Source organism: Genypterus blacodes, unplaced genomic scaffold (genome assembly GCF_046128005.1).
Source record: "Genypterus blacodes isolate CSIRO-AG114 ecotype Tasmania unplaced genomic scaffold, CSIRO-AGI_Gbla_v1 ptg000028l_1, whole genome shotgun sequence".
Lineage (NCBI taxonomy): Eukaryota > Metazoa > Chordata > Actinopteri > Ophidiiformes > Ophidiidae > Genypterus > Genypterus blacodes.
In genome coordinates, this window is record NW_027466841.1 from 4,125,644 (window position 1) to 4,145,543 (window position 19,900).

General features: G+C 44.9%; 1 protein-coding gene across 1 annotated transcript; it reads left to right on the forward strand.

The window, feature by feature from the left end:
• Window positions 1-8,490: 8,490 nt before the first annotated feature.
• Window positions 8,491-19,389, forward strand: hs3st3b1a (heparan sulfate (glucosamine) 3-O-sulfotransferase 3B1a). Its single transcript, XM_076144183.1, has 2 exons — window positions 8,491-9,269; window positions 18,425-19,389. The coding sequence occupies exons 1-2, from the start codon at window positions 8,776-8,778 to the stop codon at window positions 19,041-19,043; spliced, it is 1,113 nt and encodes a 370-aa protein (XP_076000298.1). The 5' UTR covers window positions 8,491-8,775; the 3' UTR covers window positions 19,044-19,389.
• Window positions 19,390-19,900: the final 511 nt, after the last annotated feature.

The following is a 19,900-nucleotide window of genomic DNA, read 5'->3' on the forward strand; positions in this document are numbered from 1 at the left end:
ACGTGTTTGCTTGTAAGAGGCCCGAATCAGAGCGGATGTGAGATTGTGAGTGTTTCTGTCTCTCTTTAGGTTCTGCTGTGTTATGAAGGTGTTTCCTCACCTGACACGTGAACGTCTCACCTCCACATTAAATCTCACTGCATTCCTGATATTTAATCCCATGGTTATAGGCTCCAGACTGGGATCATCTGCATATTGATGTCGTTGCAGGTGTATATGGAAGATCATCGGCAACATACAGACACACACACAGACACACACACAGACACACACACAGACACACACACACACACACACACACACACACACACACACACACACACACACACACACACGCTTTTGATATCACACCAACCTTAGAGGAGGCAGGGGCCTTGAGTTAGCCTTGGCATTTCATGGATCTTAGAGACAGATTGAGCTCAGATGGTCCCGAATTTATGATGTGAGACGAGCAGCCTGAGTGACAAGCCAACTCCTCCCTGAGCCGCTGGCAGCCACTAGCCAGAGAGAGAGAGATTTACAAGCAGGATATTACAGCCCACTGCTTTTGGATCATGGGAAAATGTACACAGAGCTCAGAAATACCACGCTCTCTCCATAGGTTTGAATGCCAGACTGTGGGGCTGGAGCCCATCACTCTTGTTCTAACCTAAAGCTGTGGAGACGCAGGTCAAGAACGCCTCGGCCAAACTGAACAACCAAGGGTTCATTAATCAAAACAAACTCAGACCTATATTGTGGATATTTGGCAACATCACCCCAAATCCCCATCATGACCTTAGGAAACTATGTACAACAGGGGTAATGTGTGGTTTATGATGGTTGTTTTGCACCCCCCCCCCCCCCCCCTTCCCTTACAGCTATGTAAATCTCAAAGAGGTTCAAAATTCAATGGACTGTCACGTCTCCCGTAAGCTTTGCATTCACTGCATAGTTTCATAGTGCAGCTGTGTGTGTGTATTTAATGTTAATGATCAGGGTTCAATCTGCAGAGAAAGAGCTCATAATCATCAATAGCATGTTTGCATTGGCTTCCTTTCTTTATGTTTTGTTGATGTAGGATCGGTGCATTAGCATAGAAATGATCATTCGAGTCAAAACTAAACACGCCCAAGTATGTTGCCTGTTTGTTATTTCAGACTTATTAAACTAATTTCATTAAATAAAAAGCTCTTTTTTTCTCTGACTGAGCGATAATCAGCCTCCTCCTGTTCCTGTCGACGTCAGTGTTCAGGAATGCGTCGGTGCAGGAGCTTCACTCAGACTGTAGGCTGACCTTATTTCCCTTCAACCCCGAGCTGAACTCCATTAAGGGCCGCCTGCAGTCTGTAATTTCGCCAACAACCTCTTATCGTGTTTTTCTTGATTCTTCCTCAGGGGGGCTAAGAATCCGACATCCTGACTTCCCTCACTTCAGACAGCGACTCCGCAGAGAATGGCAACAGATTTTACCACCCCATGACTCATAGCAAATATACCTGTGAAGAGTGATTTACTTTGTTCTCCTGCGGCTCGTCTATTGTTTATGTCAACAGTTTCATCCCCTCTACACATGAATTTGTCTATAATGATGCATGATGCTGTGTTTTGTGCTGTAAAATCTGTCAAAATCTAGAGTTTGGGACATTTTTAAAACAAGCACCGGCTCCAAACACAGAACATGAAATCTAAGTACAGAATCGTCATAATTATTCACTCTTGGACGACCTGAGTCCTTAGTGTGAGGTGGTGGGTTCTCAGTAACTCCACACCCCCATCACACAGCCTAATCTTGCAGGTAGCAGCACAGTGTGAGTGTGTTCCTGCTGCCCTCCCCTGAGTGACCTTGTCATATGTTGCTTGTGGTAACAGAGGAGGCCTGGGACACAGGGACCACACAGCCTTGTCATCTCGGCACAGATCAAAGGGGCCCTGACAGGAGCCAAGGCCTTCGGTGAAGGCTGACGAGGGCCGAGCTCAGCGGCTGCCATGGGAGGTAAAGTGGTAGAGCGCCTGCGGAGGTTAGCCGGGGTGAGAGAGCGTCAGGAGTGTGTGTGCTCCTCTGATAGATGCTGAAGAGGAAAGTGAGTATGTGAAGGAGATGTGTGGAATGAGCGACGTGAAAGGAAGAATTTCAGGAATGTTTACATTAAAAGCGTGGGTCAGCGTGAGAGCTGGTGGATATGTGGAGTGCGAGGCGTCTCAGACCTGAGAGGACCTCCACCCAGCTGAAGATGAAGATCGTTCTTGGCCTCTGCTCTTCTTTCCTGTGACCTCACTGCATCGCTGACATGCACGTCGCGCTATGAACGCAATACAGAGTGTGAAGATGAAGTAACTGAGGAGTAAAAGGTTTATGATGCAGCTGCGTGCGGCATTCTTGCTTTTATGCTTCTGCTGCACAGAAACACAGTCATTAGAATGAAACCTGGATTTAGAATTAATTATTCTGCATTATGTCATTTATGTTTTTCATTTAACTGAAAATAATTCAGAATGTTTTATATGACTATGGTTGTCATTTAATGATGCCTAATTACAATAATGAACGCAATCAGTCAGGCATGACAGAATCAAAATAACATTTTAATTGCCACTAATCAGAATTTCCGCACAGGCGACCAATTAACCTGTTGTACCAGAAACCTGCTGTTAAAGAAAGTTCTTCCTCCTTACTTCTTCGTCTTTTGTTTTTTTCTCCTTTGTTTTTCCATCTTTCCTCTATAAATGGCTCCGCTGCTCTGACTCACCTCGCTGGCATCTGATCTGCTTTAAGGCGGCCGCGTAGTAAATCCACCGGCCTTGATATTTTCCCTTCGCTTCCCACAGGAGCGTAATGATGCAGACGTCTTTGTTGAAAGCACCTGTTCTCCGCTGGAATAATGGGCTACGTTTTGGTCCAGGATATACCCCCTGAGGGACTCCCCCCCCCCCCCCCCCCCCCCCCCCCGGCCTCCACGTCTTTGACCTGAAGGTATCTAGTTGCCACTGTTGCCAACCACTGTTCGCTCCTTTTGAACACTTATGAGACTCCATGTGTTTGTCAGCTGCTGGATGTTTTGGTCGGTGCCATTCTTTCATATCTTTTGAGGTTATTATCTTCATAATAAAGCAGCAGCGGCCGCTTGAAGAACAGAACACGCTCTGTGGCTCCGGCTAATGACATTCACGTTGGCGGGCACCGAGGTTCACAGAGTCGCGTCACAGCTAAAGAAGCCACGTTTGAGTTTTCTGCTTCATTTAAGTCGTCTCATCTTATCGTGTGGCTTTGCTCCCCGCACATTTGCTTTTATGCAACTCAGATGGATCGACTCTGAAGTGGCTGCGTGTATGAATGTGTGTGTGTGAGTGATTGTCTCTCCCGCTGCGTGTTAGATCTCTGATGGATGGGTGTCCGGGGTGTTTGCTTGTGTTTTGCCCAGTGTATTCTGGGAAAGGCTCCAAACCCCTGCAAATGTGAAATGGTATAAGCTGGTTAAAAATGAAGTGATGGGTGAAAATCACATTAAAATCAACTCATAGGATCCGACCGCCATTTAAACTCCACCAGATATGGTGATGAAAGACGTTTACTCAAGGCTGTCGTGTCCACCCTTGGTTTGATGTGGGCTATTTTGGCTGGAATTTGGGCAAAATCCTTGGAGGTCAAGTCAGATTTGAAGGAAAATTTAAGGAAAACTCAAGCTGACAGCAGCAAAATGTGATTGTTTCACACCATCAATTGTACGAAACATTCTTACGTATCACATCTGTCATCATGGCCTCAAACGCCAGAGATCCCGCTGCTGCAATGCAACATTCTATCACTTCTAATGAACTATAGAATGTTTAAGTTAAGTTACATGATTCCATATGGATCAAATAGCCAACACAGATTTATCATGAGGAAGTTTGAAGCTCATTTTTGTTATTTTCAAGGCGGAAACGAATAAAGACATGAAAATAGACCTGAAAATGAGGTGATAGAGAGCTAAAGTCATTAACATGCCTGCAAAGCACCTGGTTAATGTATTAAAAAAAAGGTGTACGCAAGTGTTTAGAATGTGTTTCATTAGATGTGTTCGGTTTTAATTGCACGGCTGCCAAAGCTGTATTTTCTTTGTAAATATGAGCATGACCTCTCTAACTATCTGGATGTGAAAAGTGCAAAAGGAAGAACAACAGTCAACACAAAACAATCGCACAAATTATAGATTGTGTCACATTTTCTTCTTACAGCCGTGAAATAAAGTGGAACGCCTTAGCTGGTGCGTGACAGTAGCGCTCCTCCCTTCACCTCGAGCAGGACAGCACAGTGGGATGAGACCTTTTCCTCAGGATCAAGTGAGGAAATCCGACAGGGCTAAGACGGCTCCTTCACAGCAGATAAGATGGACTTCTGCATGGCTCAAGAGAATTTATAGATATTCCAAATGGTCTTAGCCTCGGCTGAAGACCTTGGAGGGGGACTTAAAAAGACGGAGCAGAGTCTTGATCTGCCTCTCAGCTCACCTAATAACCCTGTCATTAGACTGAGACAGGTGGGGGGGGGGCTTGCGTGTTGAAGTCCTCTGCCGGTCCTCCTGTTGTTTAGGTTTGTTTGCTGTCTCTGGGATGGAGCGGAGGATGAGATCATCCTTCAGTCCACTTTGCCCAGTAATGAGCTTAGATCTCTGACATCTGGAGCGTTCCAACAGTGACATTACACCCTGCGTGTGTTTGACCGCACACTCCTGCAAGACACGAGCACAGATACACAACGTGAACCCTTTGTGCAAACAAAGCACACAGGTGCTCGCATTCCCACTTCATTCGCACATTATTCTCACAACTGCGAGTCTGCTGAAAAGTGGATTTTGGATGTCTGTTGACAGGACAAGATGATAAGCGTGAACAAGCTGTTCGCAGCCCCATTAAAGCTTTATTGTGTTGGCAGATGTGTGGCGTGCGACATATCCTTGTTAGGCGTAAAGATACAGCTTTGAGCTTTTCCCTCCTGGCTATGAAACAGCAGAAGCCTCCTGGGGTGAAAACTCTCAATATGTAAAGCTGTTCTACATTTACTTCTCCTTCCTCTTAAGACATCACAGGGAACAAAATGCTGCCATGTTGGCTGACTGACAAACCAAATAGACTAAAGCGGGATCATTTTTCATTTGTTTATACCGAACAGGCTCAGTTATACTCTGTTGAACAGTACAAGCTTCACTGTACGCCTGAATATGTATATGTGTATGTATATAAGTGTGCAGTAGAATAAACAGCCAGGCGTGTTCAGGTGCATTTGATGTCTAATCTGGGTTTGTGTCATCTGTTTAGGCTGCAGAGGTTCTCCTCAGAGGTTCTCCTCTGCAGCCTAAACAGATGACACAAACAACACGGTTCAGTTAGTGTAATCATGCTGAAGATGTGTAAAGCAAGTCAAGAAGTTTGGCCAAACTCCAGTTTATCTTTCCTGAAGTGTGTGTGTGTGTGTGTGTGAGTGTGAGTGTGTGTGTGTGTGTGTGTGTGTGTGTGTGTGTGTGTGTGTGTGTGTGTGTGTGTGCGTGCGTGCGTGTGGTATTGTCTCTGTTCATCTCTGTGCAAGCGTAACAGATGGAACGAATCAGCACACACAATTTTCCAGAACTCTGGAAAAAGTCTGAGGATGTGTTCCCTGTGTGTGTGTGTGTGTGTGTGTGTGTGTGTGTGTGTGTGTGTGTGTGTGTGTGTGTGTGTGTGTGTGTGTGTGTGCGTGTGTGTGAGTGTGTGTGTGTGTTCTCCTTCCCCTCAGGTGTCTTTTGTTGGTGCTCTGGGCCTCATCCTTCCATTGCTTTATGTTATTTTGAAGTGTGTCAGTCCCCTCGGTTCAGACCAACAGGAGACACAAATGAGGAAAATGTCTCATTTTTCATGCCTGTGCAAAAACAGAAAATACAGAAAAGAGAAAAAGACACACTTTTGCTGGTTTGTTTTGGCAGGAGGTTTGTGCAGCTTGTCAGTTGTTCTCAATTCTATATGCAACCGCTATACTTCTGCATCACACATAACATGTAACTTGCTGGTTTATTTGTGGTGACGTGAGCAGATTTTGTGGTAAATTAAGAATCCAACAGAACCTACAAACGACTCAAATGTGCTTTGTACTATTTTACTTTGACATTTTATAGTCAGAATGTCAAAATGCAGCTGTCTACATTATTGATCTTAGTAATGGTTTAATTAACTATAAATATTGCACATTAGTTATGATCATTTGCATAAACTCCACACATTATATCACTTGTTGCATTCAGGAGACACTTCCACTTTAGTCCACTACCACTGTGTGTGGAAGTGTGTGTGTTTGTGTGTGTGCGTGTCTGTGTATGTTCCTCTGTACTCATACTTCTCTTCATACTACACACTCATACTTATTCTTAAAAAACACCAACTCTGCTCTTTCAAAACAGAAGAGGGACGATGACCTCATAGTTTTCAGCTCAAAAGGATGGCGACACATTTCTGACTACTATCTTACAGGGAATTTTGTTTGTTCAGGTTGAAATTGCGTCTTGATGGTCGGCGTTGTGGCAAGGTTGGGGGTCACTCAAATGTTATGATTGAGTCTCTGAGGACATTGAATATCCAATAGAACGACTCAAGCGCATCATACTGCAGTCAGCAGCTGTGACTGTGTCGATCTCATGCAACACATTTCTCCAAACAGGTTATCTTGTGCTCGCATACTGTGGAAACTCGACTATGAAGGATTAAAACTCTCTCTCTCTCTCACACACACACACACACATACACACATATCATATACTGCAGTGTGTGAGAGATGAGATAAGGGGCTTAGATGGAAGGGGTGTGGGGCGTCTCTGGTGAAACTCTGACTGACATGGCAGCTCCGGGGTAATCCTGCTAATCCTCAGCTAGCTCAGGGGTGTGCAGGGACCGGAGCCCTCTGACCCTGCACCAGGAGGGGGTGCTAACACGGTGCAACACACACACAAGAATGCACACACACACACATACACCAACGTAATACAAACTTGTGGTGCCTCTACGGAATCCGTAGTCATACAGCAGATCCTCATCACAGAGGCGAATGATTAACTTTTATTGATCTTTAAAAAACACTGATTGCATTTCTTTGCACAGAACTGCATGTTCACGTCGCCTGGAGTGATTAAGGGGACAATTATGAAAGACTGTGGGGAAAATTACCTCTGACTCACTCTGCAATTTGAGTCACGTCGCCAGGAAAAGTGTGGCACTGTTAAAGACGCAGCTGATCTGAGAAACGTCTTTTCATATTATTATATTATCTTATGAAACGTGTTTGTTTGCTGGTATGTGGAGGTGATAAAGTGACAAGAAAGCAGAAAGCAGATGTCGTGTTGTCATGTCACATATGATGTCCATAATTTCTGACCATTTCTCCCATTATGAGGCCCAAAAAGTCCCATGATATGATCGCACAAATCTGGTTTTGTTACACTATATTCTATTTTTAAGAGCCTTGAGGGAGCTCGTTCAATACTAATAGACATTTTCAATTTCAAAAACTTCGATATATACGTCTCCTAAGAGCTGTATGCTCATCAGGAGACCCTGGACCAGGAGTCCTGACCCCAAGGTCAATCTACATCTCTATACACCTACTTGTTCACAGTGCAGATGTATATCTAACATCAGAATTGTTTTGATCAGTTCAATCGCTCTCTCTCTCTCTCTTCTTATCTAGCTCCTCTGAAGACACATTATGTGATCAAAACGTTACCAATATCAAAATTCGAAACATGACTGGGACCCTTTTCAGCTTTTTCGTTCTGTTTGTTCCCCCCCCCCCTAAAATGTTTATGATTTCATTTCATCTCGACAGTCAAAATTCTAAATCGCCAAGATTTATTTGATCTTAAATGGAAAGAAAACGAATCAGAATTGCCTTTAGGAGTAAGTAACTTGTACAGCTAATTAGAGAGAGGATGTGTGATTTTATTGACCCTACATCTTCTCTTCTTCTGTGCTATCTAAGCTAAAATGTACTGAGCAGTCAGAGAGGCTTAGTGACTTCGCCAGGCGGCTCTTTGTATTAGTGACTGTGATGCGTTCAAGTTAGTGGGATTGGTCACCTTCACCGGAACCATCAGCCCTCCAGAAAAATAAAATAAATATACAATTTTCTTCAAAAATCATTTAAGTAAAACACACCTAGTATATTATCAGTATTATTGTACGTTTATCTCATTTTCCTATAAAGAAAGTCGAACATTTTAATGACTTAACGGCAGCTATGATAATAGCAACAATAAATCTAATTTTTTTTTTTGTTGAGGTTGTGTGTTTTGCGTGGCGCATCCTACCGATTACAGGAATACAGCGGCATCGCTATAGTAAACATATAACAAATACACGGAACTCTTAGCTCTTTTATTATCTCTTCTGTTTAATAAGCGACTGTATAACCTTTATTGTGAAGGTCTGTCCCGGATGTAACCTTTTATATATTTCGGTACGCTTGATGCTGTGCTGTGTTGTAGATAAGTTGCTACGTGTGTGTACGCGCTCACACACGGAGAGCGAGTTGATGGAGACCAACTCTGCCAGTGGCGCACCTGGTGATCGTTTAATGGCTTCTTTCTTTGGTGGCCTTTCATCCATTTTAAATAAAATATAAAAACAACAGCGTGCGTCCTTCGTGCTGAAGTCGGAGGCGCACTTTACAGGAAATGTCCATTTTTTTTTACATATAGGCTGATATTGTTGGAGGATCGGAGCCGATGGCGGAGGAGTGAAGTGCCTCTGCGAACATGCATAACAAGTGGAATATAACTTTTTCACTGCGGTTTTATGGAATATAGTCCGATTCTACACAATCTACATGTTGTGCCATCATCCCACGTGAAGAACAAACTCTTCGTGCTGTGCATCATGCTGTCACTCTGGGTCTACATGATCTACTGCTGCGTGGGTTACTGCTCCACGGTACCCAACCTGCCCTACGGCTCCGTGACCCGCCGCGGATCCGCCGACAGCGACGCCGAGGCGGACGCGCAGGAGTCGTCGGTCGGCGCGTCGTCTAGAGACTTGCTGAACAACGACAGCGACTTGGACAGCAGAGGGGACGAGTGGGACGAGGCGAGGGCGCAGGACGACAGCGGCGCGTCGAGCGTCTCCAACGGGTCGGAGAGCAAGAAGCTGCCCCAGGCAATCATCATCGGGGTGAAGAAGGGAGGAACCCGGGCGCTGCTGGAGTTCCTACGGCTGCACCCGGACATCAGGGCGGTGGGAGCAGAACCACACTTCTTCGACCGTAACTACGACAAGGGACTGGAGTGGTACAGGTAGCTCGCGCGCGCGCACACAAACACACACACACACACACACACACACACACACACACACACACACACACACACACACACACACACACACACACACACACACACACACACACACACACCATTACCTTCTGCATAAGCTCCACACGCTTCTAAGTGAAGTAGTGTGAAGTGCCTTGCTTGAAGGCCCCTGGAGCACAATCCTGGTCATGGAAGTCCGTATTGCACTTTTCTTTTTTATTGTAATTATAATAATCGATTGATGTGATCAATTACTTGTTTGAAGCAACTTTGTCCCTGCAGTTCATCCTGACTGTTTGAACACAAACCTCATGAGGAATACCTGTGTTTGTTAGTGGTGGTCCAGTAGAAGGAAAGTGAAAATGCCGCAGGAATTTTTAATTGAAAATTGAAGAAATAATTTAAGCCCTACGTCCTCTGCAAGCGGCAAATCATGAGCCTGACTGCTCATTCATGATCAATCATTGACTGTCATGTTTATTCAGAGCGCTTCCAGGGACAATCATATACCAATAAGAATGAGAACAAGTCCTAAAGGACGTTTTTGAGTCAGGTAAAATTAATCTTCTGCCATGTGTTCATGTTAAAGTTGAAATACATTTAAAAACGTGTCAAAATGATACATTCTAGGCTGTAAATGTGTGATTTATGTCACATTTATTGCTATTAGGGACATTCACCCTCAAATGAAGATGTGTGGTGTGTTTCTAGAATCATAACAAGGCCTGGATAATGGACAAACCAGCAAATAAACTAGTCTAATTTATTCAAATCTATAGTTTATTGTAAGAAAACACAGTATTTGTGATATTTAATGGATGTGAATGTGAAACTCGGTTAATAGTTCGGCCAAGTAATGAAGTGCTGCTGAGGAGGTGATAAGTGTGACCTGAGATGTATTTTGCCTGAGGTGAAGACGTGATTTAGATAACATATCTGCTGCTGTACACGTCTGCAGGATTAGAACAGTTGCGTCTAGACCGCTTACTGCTTGGCTGCCATTTCCTGCAGGTACCTGAGTGCTGCTGTATCATAGCAGCTGGAGTCAGAGGTTTTTCTTTCTCACTCATAGTTTGGACTGGCCATGTCTGTTTACGAGGCACAAATCGATTCCCATGCATGACCCTCGGCCAGAGTTCCTGGAATTTATACACATCTGTCCTTGGATTCGGCTTTTTGCGGCTTTCTGAAAAGGAGGAGGGGGCAGGCGGGGGTGTGCACAGAGTAACCTCAGATAAAGGAAAGCTTCCATTTAGGTTTGACCTGCATTCCTGCTCCAAAACAGAAGGGAGAAAAACCTTTCATGGTAGTTACAGGAGTCGGCAGGTTTCATCACGGCATCAACCTGCAGCAGCCTGGAGCGCGACCCAAACGTTTGTGTTGATTCAGAGGCTGTGATTTATTTAGAAACCTCACTAGTAAACCTCCACGTCAAAGAGAAGAAGAGTTCATGACTGTTTCTGTCATGATTCCTTGCCTCACGGACACTTTTCAAGTTTTTCACTCTTGACCCAGTTGCTGATTTCCTGATTTCCAAACAGATGTGTCATCCCGGAAGTTTGAGATCTCCTTTTCTCGATTTCCAAATGTTCCTGGAATGCTACGATGATCCATCATGCATTACATCAGAGCGAGCATAAGAGATAAAAAGGGGATGCTGCTGCTGTTTCAAGAGTCCATTTGACTGAGCCGAGGGATTAACACTCAGTGTCAAAGGATCTACAAAGCGGCTCTATAAAGATACAATAGAGCGAGCCGAGCAAAGACTTCTCTCTGAAGATCCTTTTCAAGAATTTCCGGACAGGTTTTGGACATTTTTGCACGATCAGTCTGCGAGGAGTCACGTGTTTTGTTTGTCTCCACAGACTAGACAACAAGAACAAAGGAAAGCTGTTTTCGGATGTCCAATTTCTCTTCTTATTGCTCCTGACTCCGGAAACAGAGGGACAGACCAGCAAACAATGCATTTGATCAGTTATGGGAGTGAAGGAGGGAGGGAGAAGCTATCAGAAAGGATGGAGTGATGTGTGTAGCCACAGCAGCAAATGCATGAGCTGGGTGATGTATAATTGAGACGTGTTCTCACTTCTAACTGCATACTAAACAGTGTGCACTATTTCACAAGTGTACATGTGAATACACAAGCTGGCAGCTGTGGGGAACCGTTTCATCCTGAGACGCGTAATGAAGGTGATCCTTCCCAATTACAAGATCTCGGCTTGGGTGGTCAGAGGAGTCGCTGGGCCACACGTTGACCTCACGCCGCAAACACACACACACACACACAAACACAACCACACAAACACACACGCACACGCGTGACCTCTTAGTGGCATTTTGGAAACCTGAGCAGAGGATTGGTGTGATGAGTGTGGTGATTGGGGTTTCTATGTCTAATGTACAACCTGACAAATGAGCAATTTGAGTGTCTTAGTGTAGATAAGGACAAGGAGCTTAAAGCGAAGGAGAATTGTGTGTGTGTGTGTGTGTGTGTTTGTTGACTTGATTGCCAATATGCTTCACTTCACTGCCTGTGGACTAATGGTGAGCAGCAGCGGACTGGTGGGTGGGCTTATCAGTTCCTGCCGTGGCATTGAGTGGTGCCCACGCCGTTTATCTGCTGTGATTGGTGTGTCCATCCTGCTTGGAGGTCTGCGCTGTGTCCATCCTGCTTGGACCCGCCCCCCGCAGAGAGAGGAGGCCCAGCACAGCAGGGGGACGCACATCACGCTTTCTCTCACCCACTGGCAGAAGAAGAGAGACGGGCAGACAATTGTGCACGCTTCCTCACACACGGAGCGCAGGAGGCGACTCCCCAAAGCCGTGGGAACAGCTCCATCCTCTTCCTCCTCTCTCCTCTTGAATAACAGTCATCTCATGATTTCAACTTCCTCCGCTATGTCTGCTTTGGACCTGCTTAACTACTCATCAACTGAATCCATGCCTCCTCAAATCAAGGCCTTGCGCGCTACAGATGTGACTTCACTGCTGAAATTGTGTTTTCTCCGGCGAGGCTCCGTTTATAGAATGGGCCGTAACTCACTAAGGGTGTCAGAGAAGTCAACCTAATCCCGCAGAACCCCGGGGAGGCTTATTGCAGGCAAGTGGCAGATAGAGGGCAGTAAATTTGAAGTGAGTCTATAGAAAGAGCAACGGTATTATGGAGCTGAGTGAAAGGGAATGCTGGAGGACCCCTGAGGTCTGCATTAACCCCCACAATAAAAGAGCAGACAATTAGTGTGAAACGTGTTTTCTCTGCCTTCACTTTGTATGCAAATGTGTTCACGAGGGGTGAAAGTGCCCTTTGACGACGCTCAGCGGGAGTTCACCAGAAGGAGCATTCAGTGGAACTTCCCCAGGAAAACACTCAAACGTTGCTCTTCTGCTTTTTTTTTCCTCAAAAAATCAAATTTTCTCCGAGGCGTCTTCGCGGGCAAAGTTTAATTTCTTCTAAGACAAGGTTCATCTAAGTCCACTGTTGGCTTTCTGCTGACTCAGCACACCCAGGGCTGGTTGGTGTTAGGGAGAGAGCTCCCACTTGAAGTATTTCTCAGCTCAAACCCTCGTGTCAGCACTCTTGACAGGAAGAGAAGAGGAAGAAACTACAAAGACGAGGAGATTCTCAGTGAAACTGTCTCAAACAAAGTGATTCAAAACCAAGAAACGGAGCGGAACTAACAAAGAACGGAGAACTAAAACATTGGTAGCATCCCCTGAATTAGTCAACTGGAATGTCAATATTCCTAATGTGTCCTCCTCCTATTTTGCAGATTGAAGATGTAATTTGCAGCAACAACCCTGCAGGCTTTCACTTCAAGCAATTTGTCAAACCACAGCACTTATTACAGCACTTTAGAAAGGCTGAAACAAAACAAAGTCACTCCATTATATCCCCTGGAGTGGTTGACATCTTTGTCTCTCCCTTTGTTGTATCCGCGGAGGGAATCTGTTGTTTCCTGCTCCTCTCTCATTGCACTGCAGAGGCTCTTTGACAGCCAGTCAGGCCAACTTTCAAAAGCAGCAATCTGCCTCCGTCATCTTTGTTTTGCTCCTTTGAAGTTGCTGTTTGCTCACTGCTCCTCTCCTCGACCAGCGCGTCTCTGTTGAGGAGCGTGCAGCCGTACCAGCCGCCGCACAAGCTGGAAACATTAGACACAATTGGATCAAAGAGAAAACGCTTACGGAATTATCGTTGTTTTGATTTGATAATCACAAATCACACCATTGTTTATTAAAGATAAACTTAATAGGGTTCTGTCTATCTCCATATATTCTTGTGGTGTTACATCATGGAGTGTGTGAGGTCAGGACGGACGTGCTTGTGAAGGGAGTTACATATACATGCTTGAATAAATACATCCACTGTCACCGTAATCTGCGTCTGTTATTCAGACTAACAGCTGTTGATTTATGCAATTTGAATCACATAATGGCTTTAATGTGACGTTGGAAAAAAATCTATTATTAGCCTGAATAAGACTCTTAACCTGCATGTAAATGTACATAATATCATATGTTTTGTAACAGAACATCTATCTGATGATTGTAGTCAGTTTGTTTGATTATGGTTACTTGCTGTAATCAGTTCCTGCTTGGTGCTGGAACAAGAAACATGCGAACAATGAAGAATCCGGTTAAATATAGAAGATTATAGCATAGTTAATGGTTATTGTGTTCATACTGTAATGTAGCTCATGCCGTTACATTATTGGCTATATAGTTACTGGGTTACTGTGTTGGGTTGGATGACTTGAGTGTTCTTGGTTTGGCCTTTTCCAGCAGCGCCGACCTGATAAACTCACTGCTGCTATAAACAACTTACTGTCATAATTGTTAAGTGTTAATGTGAGACTGACTGTTGTGTGACAGAACCCTCTAACTGGACCTGTCTTCATCAGACAGCCAGGTGGCCTTGAGCTCTGCACACTGACAGTAATAATGGCGGATGGGAAAGCGGCTCTGTCTGCGCTATCGTTGCTGGAATGCTGCAGAGATACTGAACGCCGCGCCGCTCCTCTGCAAGCGTGAAGCGTGATGATGACTTTCACACGTGTGATAAGAGGCAGAGTCCAACCTCCCTCAAAACCTTAACTCCTTTGATTTCCGTCTGGAACTCATCTCGCTGTAACTTCTGTCTGATTATTCCAAGTAGCTGCATACCACCACCTCTCATCTTGTCTTTGAGCGGAGGAACGATTCCCACAGTAGACCACCCCATATACACACACACACCCCTCTCTCAGAGCTGCATCGCAAGATTAGAACCCATCCTGACATTAGATAATGCTGAGGGTTTTTCTGGAGCAGCCGCTTGTCATGGGGGCCTGAAATATAGATGCCAATTAGAGTCAGTCAAGAAGAAGAACACTGCAGGATACAAGGAGGAGTGGAAGCCGCGGTGGAGCTTTCTGCGTCGTCTCCTGACTTTGGTGAACTCGCCACCGAGGTTATGCCAGGCACGCACGCACGCAAGCACGCAAGCTGTAAGGGCTGTAAATTCCTACAGTAACTTTGAACCGCCGTCCTGATAGCAGCCAAATGTAAACAAGGCACCAGCTTTCAAATGCTGTTTCCCCTCCAGCTTAATGGACACACCTGACTGCCCAGCAGACACAACACAGGGACTTACACAACACACACACACACACACACACACACACACACACACACACACACACACATACACACACACACACACACACACACACAGGCTGGATTGATGTCTGTCTGGAAGTTGCAGTAGTGGGGAACATGCAGCATCTAAAGCGGTGACAATTTAGTTCCACACATACCTAACTGGTTTGGTTCATATTCATATTTTGGTTCTTGTCCCCTGGTGTAAACACATTCTGGCTTAATTGAACCTTCGTCTACCAACTAAACCAGATCCTGCAATAACAGGACGGCAGCTCAAACGACTTTTCCACCGGTGTTCTGCAGCTTGTGAGTGAAAGAGGCTTTGGAGATAACAGAGGCCTGATGAAGTCTTTAGGCTTCTGCCAGACTCGTCTCACCCCGGCTGTCTCCATCTTCCAAAACAGAGCGGCTCCCTCTCTCTCTTCTCCCTGATTCCTCCTTCCCCTCCTTCCCCTCCTCTGTCTCTCTGCTTTTATCTTCCTCTTCCTCTCCCCCGCTGCCTCCCCATTATCTCCCTCTCCCTCTGCCGCTCTCCTGTGAGTTTGGAAGGACAGGTTAGAGGGCAGAGGATGTTTACGTGCACTCTCATCCATAAGGCTTCATATACCGATTATATTTATAAACTCTGGATCGTTGAAAGCAGCGTTTTTTACCTTAATGAAGTCGTATAGAATTGTGCAGAAGTCAGAAGAAGAGTACGTTTGTCTGACGCCTCTGCACGGCCGATTGATAGATGAAGATGCACCCAAGCTTATTTGTTCCGGGCGACATTGTTTATTAAGCAGAACAAATCGTGAAAGCTTGCTACATCTGCCCCCCCCTCAGGCGACTTTCTCACTCAGTCGCTCGCCCTTTCTCTGCTGAATATGAATAATGCATGAGCTCCTCATGCCGACTGTTTTGCTCGGGGACTAAGTGGAAAGTTAGATCGCTAGTTTTTTTGTGTCCCTGGAGGCTGCGAGAGAAGCCTGCAGCACTTTGTGTGTATCCAGGAGATGCAGGAGATAATTGCAGGGGGTTTCTTCAGTGTATATAACACCTATTACCTTGATTAGGTTTGCACAGTTTATTTGGTCAAGGCAGGGGAAAGCGGAATAGAAGTTTTGGACTCTAGACCTCTGTAGAAAGGAGGTAAAGAGGAAGCAGCATCAGTCAGGTGATGGAGTAGCAGAAGAAGAGCAGCCCTGAGTGTTTGTGTGGCACTAATGAGGTTTGGGCCACGGCTGCTTCCCCCGTAATCACTAAAGCTTTTTCTCAGCAACACCTCGCAGACCAATTTCTGCTCATTTCCACCACATAAATTTGTACGGTGGAGGCTTTCGGCTTTCGGCTTTCGAGAAAGAAGCTCCTTGTGCTTGTACCAACAGATGGCTGGAAATTATGGTGTTGTCCAGTGTTGTTCAGTTTCGATCAAGTGCACGGGACAAGACATTACATCATCGGAATGGATCATTATTATTGTTATTATTGTTATTATTATTATGGCCTATATGATTTAGTCTGATACTTCATTTGAAAGCTTCCAAACAGTTGATTCTGACTCAGATTACATCATATTTGTTTGATCGTGTCCATTCATTGTTTTGTGTGGAGTAACTACTTTCTATAGACCCTCACCGACACACACACACGCACACACGCACGCGCACACACACACACACACACACACACACACACACACACACACACACATACACACACACACACACACACACACACACACACACACACTCACTCACTCACTCACTCACTCACTCACTCACTCACTCACTCACTCACTCACTCACTCACTCACTCTCAGCAGTCAGCCAGACAGCCAGTGAGGCAGTGCAGCAGCCTGTAATGCTCCAGTGTGTTTGGTTTAAGCTCTAATCCCCCCTGACTCACTGCAGCCATTATCCAGTCAGAGCTGCATTTAACAAGGCTGCATTAGCATCAAGCCATCCATGGTCAGAAACACACACACACACACACACACACACACACACACACAAATTAATTGTGAAATCAGGTAGAAAAGCTGCAGTATAACATAACACATAACAACATATGACTGAAAAGACAAATTTTAAGTAAAAATATGATAACATATGTAAGAAATAGTGTTGACCGGTAATACTTATAGATTACAGTGTTTTCAGATTTAAACACAGTAAAACACCAAACAATGAATTACAGTCAAATTTACTGACACAATAAAAATAAAGTTTGGTCATTAAAGTACAGAAGGAAGACCATATTATACTTAAAACAAATGATTTATACAGATAGTGAACACATCTGGTATTACAATAGATCTATTTATTTTAATTGTGTTTGAAAGTAACTCATTTTGATATTTCATAATTTGAATGTACAGAAAAGTATAATTTATCGACATTGTTTGATAGTAATGTGACAGTGAAACACTTGACAGAACAGACGTGACAGAAATCTCCCAGCAGGCCTGGCAGCCTTTTATCCTGCATGTTTCATGTGCTTATTACTCCTGTGTTTTATAGGTATAGGTTTAGGTTTTCAGACTTCTCATTGTGTGTGTGTGTGTGTGTGTGTGTGTGTGTGTGTGTGTGTGTGTGTGTGTGTGTGTGTGTGTGTGTGTGAGTGTGAGTGTGAGTGTGTGTGTGTGTGTGTGCTTGCGTGTGTGTGTGTGTGTGTGTGGACCTCTAAATCACCTTTTTTATTCTTTGTGAAAGCTTGTTGTCATTGTTGAATCTTGTTGTATTTACTGTGATTCACTGTAATCAAGCGACTGTTTTGAACCATAAATTTTACAATATTTCTAATTTTGTACCGACATGTCTTTTATGTTTGTGTCGTATTTTTTTTATGGTTAAATTCTGGCAAGCACAGCTGACGATATTTCACCGTAAATTTGACAGGATTCTTTTTTACAGTGCAGTTATGAGAGCCGACAGCCACTTGAGCTTCTCCTTGGGAATGTTAGACACACACACACACGCATGCGCGCGCAGAAGCTTTAATGTCACTGACAAATATGCCATGTGAAGTGGCGTCAACGTCATCACTCTTGAGCCGACATGAAGACGCATCACGCTGCCTTTTCATAACTCAACCTTCCATTGTGTAACATAATGAAGGTGTGAAGAGTTGGCATAGTTCAGTGTGAGGATTGTGTGCATGTGTGTGTGTGTGTGAGAGAGGAGATTGGGTTAGATTAGATGTAGCAGCAGGAGAAGAGTGTCTTTCTTTAGGCTCTGCGTTTAGAACATGTCATGAGCTGCGTTCAGCCTTCGCGCACAATCGCAGATGATGGGCAGGATTCCTGATCTAGCTGCTGATTGGCAAGATCCTGCGAACAAGTGTGTGAAAGTGGATTTCATCTTCCTTTTAGGTAGTTCTTTCGAAGTTGGCAGAATTAAAAGGTAACAGGATTACAAAGAATAATGGAAGACACAAAGATACACACGCACACACACACACACAGACTGTACCCCCTTGTGTGTATATGCTGTATATAAATGTGATCATTTCCTCTTCAGGGAGTTGATGCCCAAGTCACCTAAGGGCCAGATGACCATGGAGAAGACCCCCAGCTACTACGTCACCAAGGAGGTCCCGGCTCGGATCTACACCATGTCTAAAGACACCAAGCTGATCGTGGTGGTGCGCGACCCCGTCACGCGAGCCATCTCCGACTACACCCAGACCCGCTCCAAGAAGCCCGACATCCACTCCTTTGAGAGTCTGACCTTCAAGAATTCCACGGCGGGTCTGATCGACACCACGTGGAGCGCCGTCCAGATCGGCATGTATGCCAAGCACCTGGAACGCTGGCTCCAGTTCTTCCCCATGGAGCAGCTACTGTTCGTCAGCGGTGAGCGTCTGATCACAGACCCGGCTGGGGAGATGGCTCGGGTCCAGGACTTCCTCGGGCTCAGACGGGCCGTCAACGAGAGGCATTTCCACTTTAACCCGGCTAAGGGCTTCCCCTGCCTAAAGAGGCCGGAGGGGAACAGCAAGCCGCACTGCCTGGGCAAAACCAAAGGGAGGACCCATCCCAACATCGACCCTGAGGTGGTGCAGAAGCTCAGGGACTTTTATAAACCCTTTAACAGGAAGTTCTACCAGATGATTGGTCACAACTTTGGCTGGGACTGAGAGCCAAAACCCGTCTAAGACTCACGCTGGTTCCTCGTCTGTTTGGATTTTGTTTTTAAAGTATAATTTTTGGAGAGATTGTTATACGATGTAAATACAGTATTTGGTGGATATGTATAAAGTTGAGAAGTCTATTTTATGATAATTTATTTCTATGATATTAATTCACTAAGCTGCCTAACTTAGTTTATTCACCATCCAACACACTTTGACCTTCCAGTTTAACCCTCTGAAAGTACATGAACATGTTTGATAAAGCACAATGTTTGATTTACGGGTATTGCATATGTATACAAGTATATGTTCTAGTTTCTACCAGAGCAGTTTTTCCACTACTTCCTCCCCCGTTTCATTCCAAAATACAGCTTTTGTTGCGTTTTTCCTGGGACCCAACTTTACAAACGGCTGGTAATGTCCCCTTAACATCCTCCTGACCCTGAGAGGCCCGTGGAACCACTTAGTTAGGTCGATACGGGCCTCAGCTGATCCAGTGCCACTTGCGAGGTAGATCAATACGGTAATAGCTCCTCATCATGTCAATTAGACCTGAGTGATGGCGCCGCCTCCGTCTCTGCAGCGCTGCGATAAAATGCGGATCCGTAAAGGAATTAATGCCGGTGCGTTCACGTTTGACCCTGGAGCCAAATTTAAAGTAATACAGTCACAGACGTTTCCACTACAATGTTTTGGCTTAACCACTGTTGAAGATGTTCATGATCCCTAATCACTGGTTCAGTATTTGCTCCATCCATACAGAAGAAGAGTCATACGCATTGATCTGTGCTGAAATGGCCCTCGTGGATCAATCTTTACTGCTTTCTCGCCCTATAGGTGATAGGTTTGGTTAATGACACCCT

Bases quoted from the DNA above. Each gene is read 5' to 3' on its own strand.
- hs3st3b1a (XM_076144183.1), top strand. From the start codon at position 8,776: ATGGAATATAGTCCGATTCTACACAATCTACATGTTGTGCCATCATCC. The intron at 9,270-18,424 runs GTAGCTCGCGCG...TTTCCTCTTCAG, and splicing joins AAGGGACTGGAGTGGTACAG to GGAGTTGATGCCCAAGTCAC.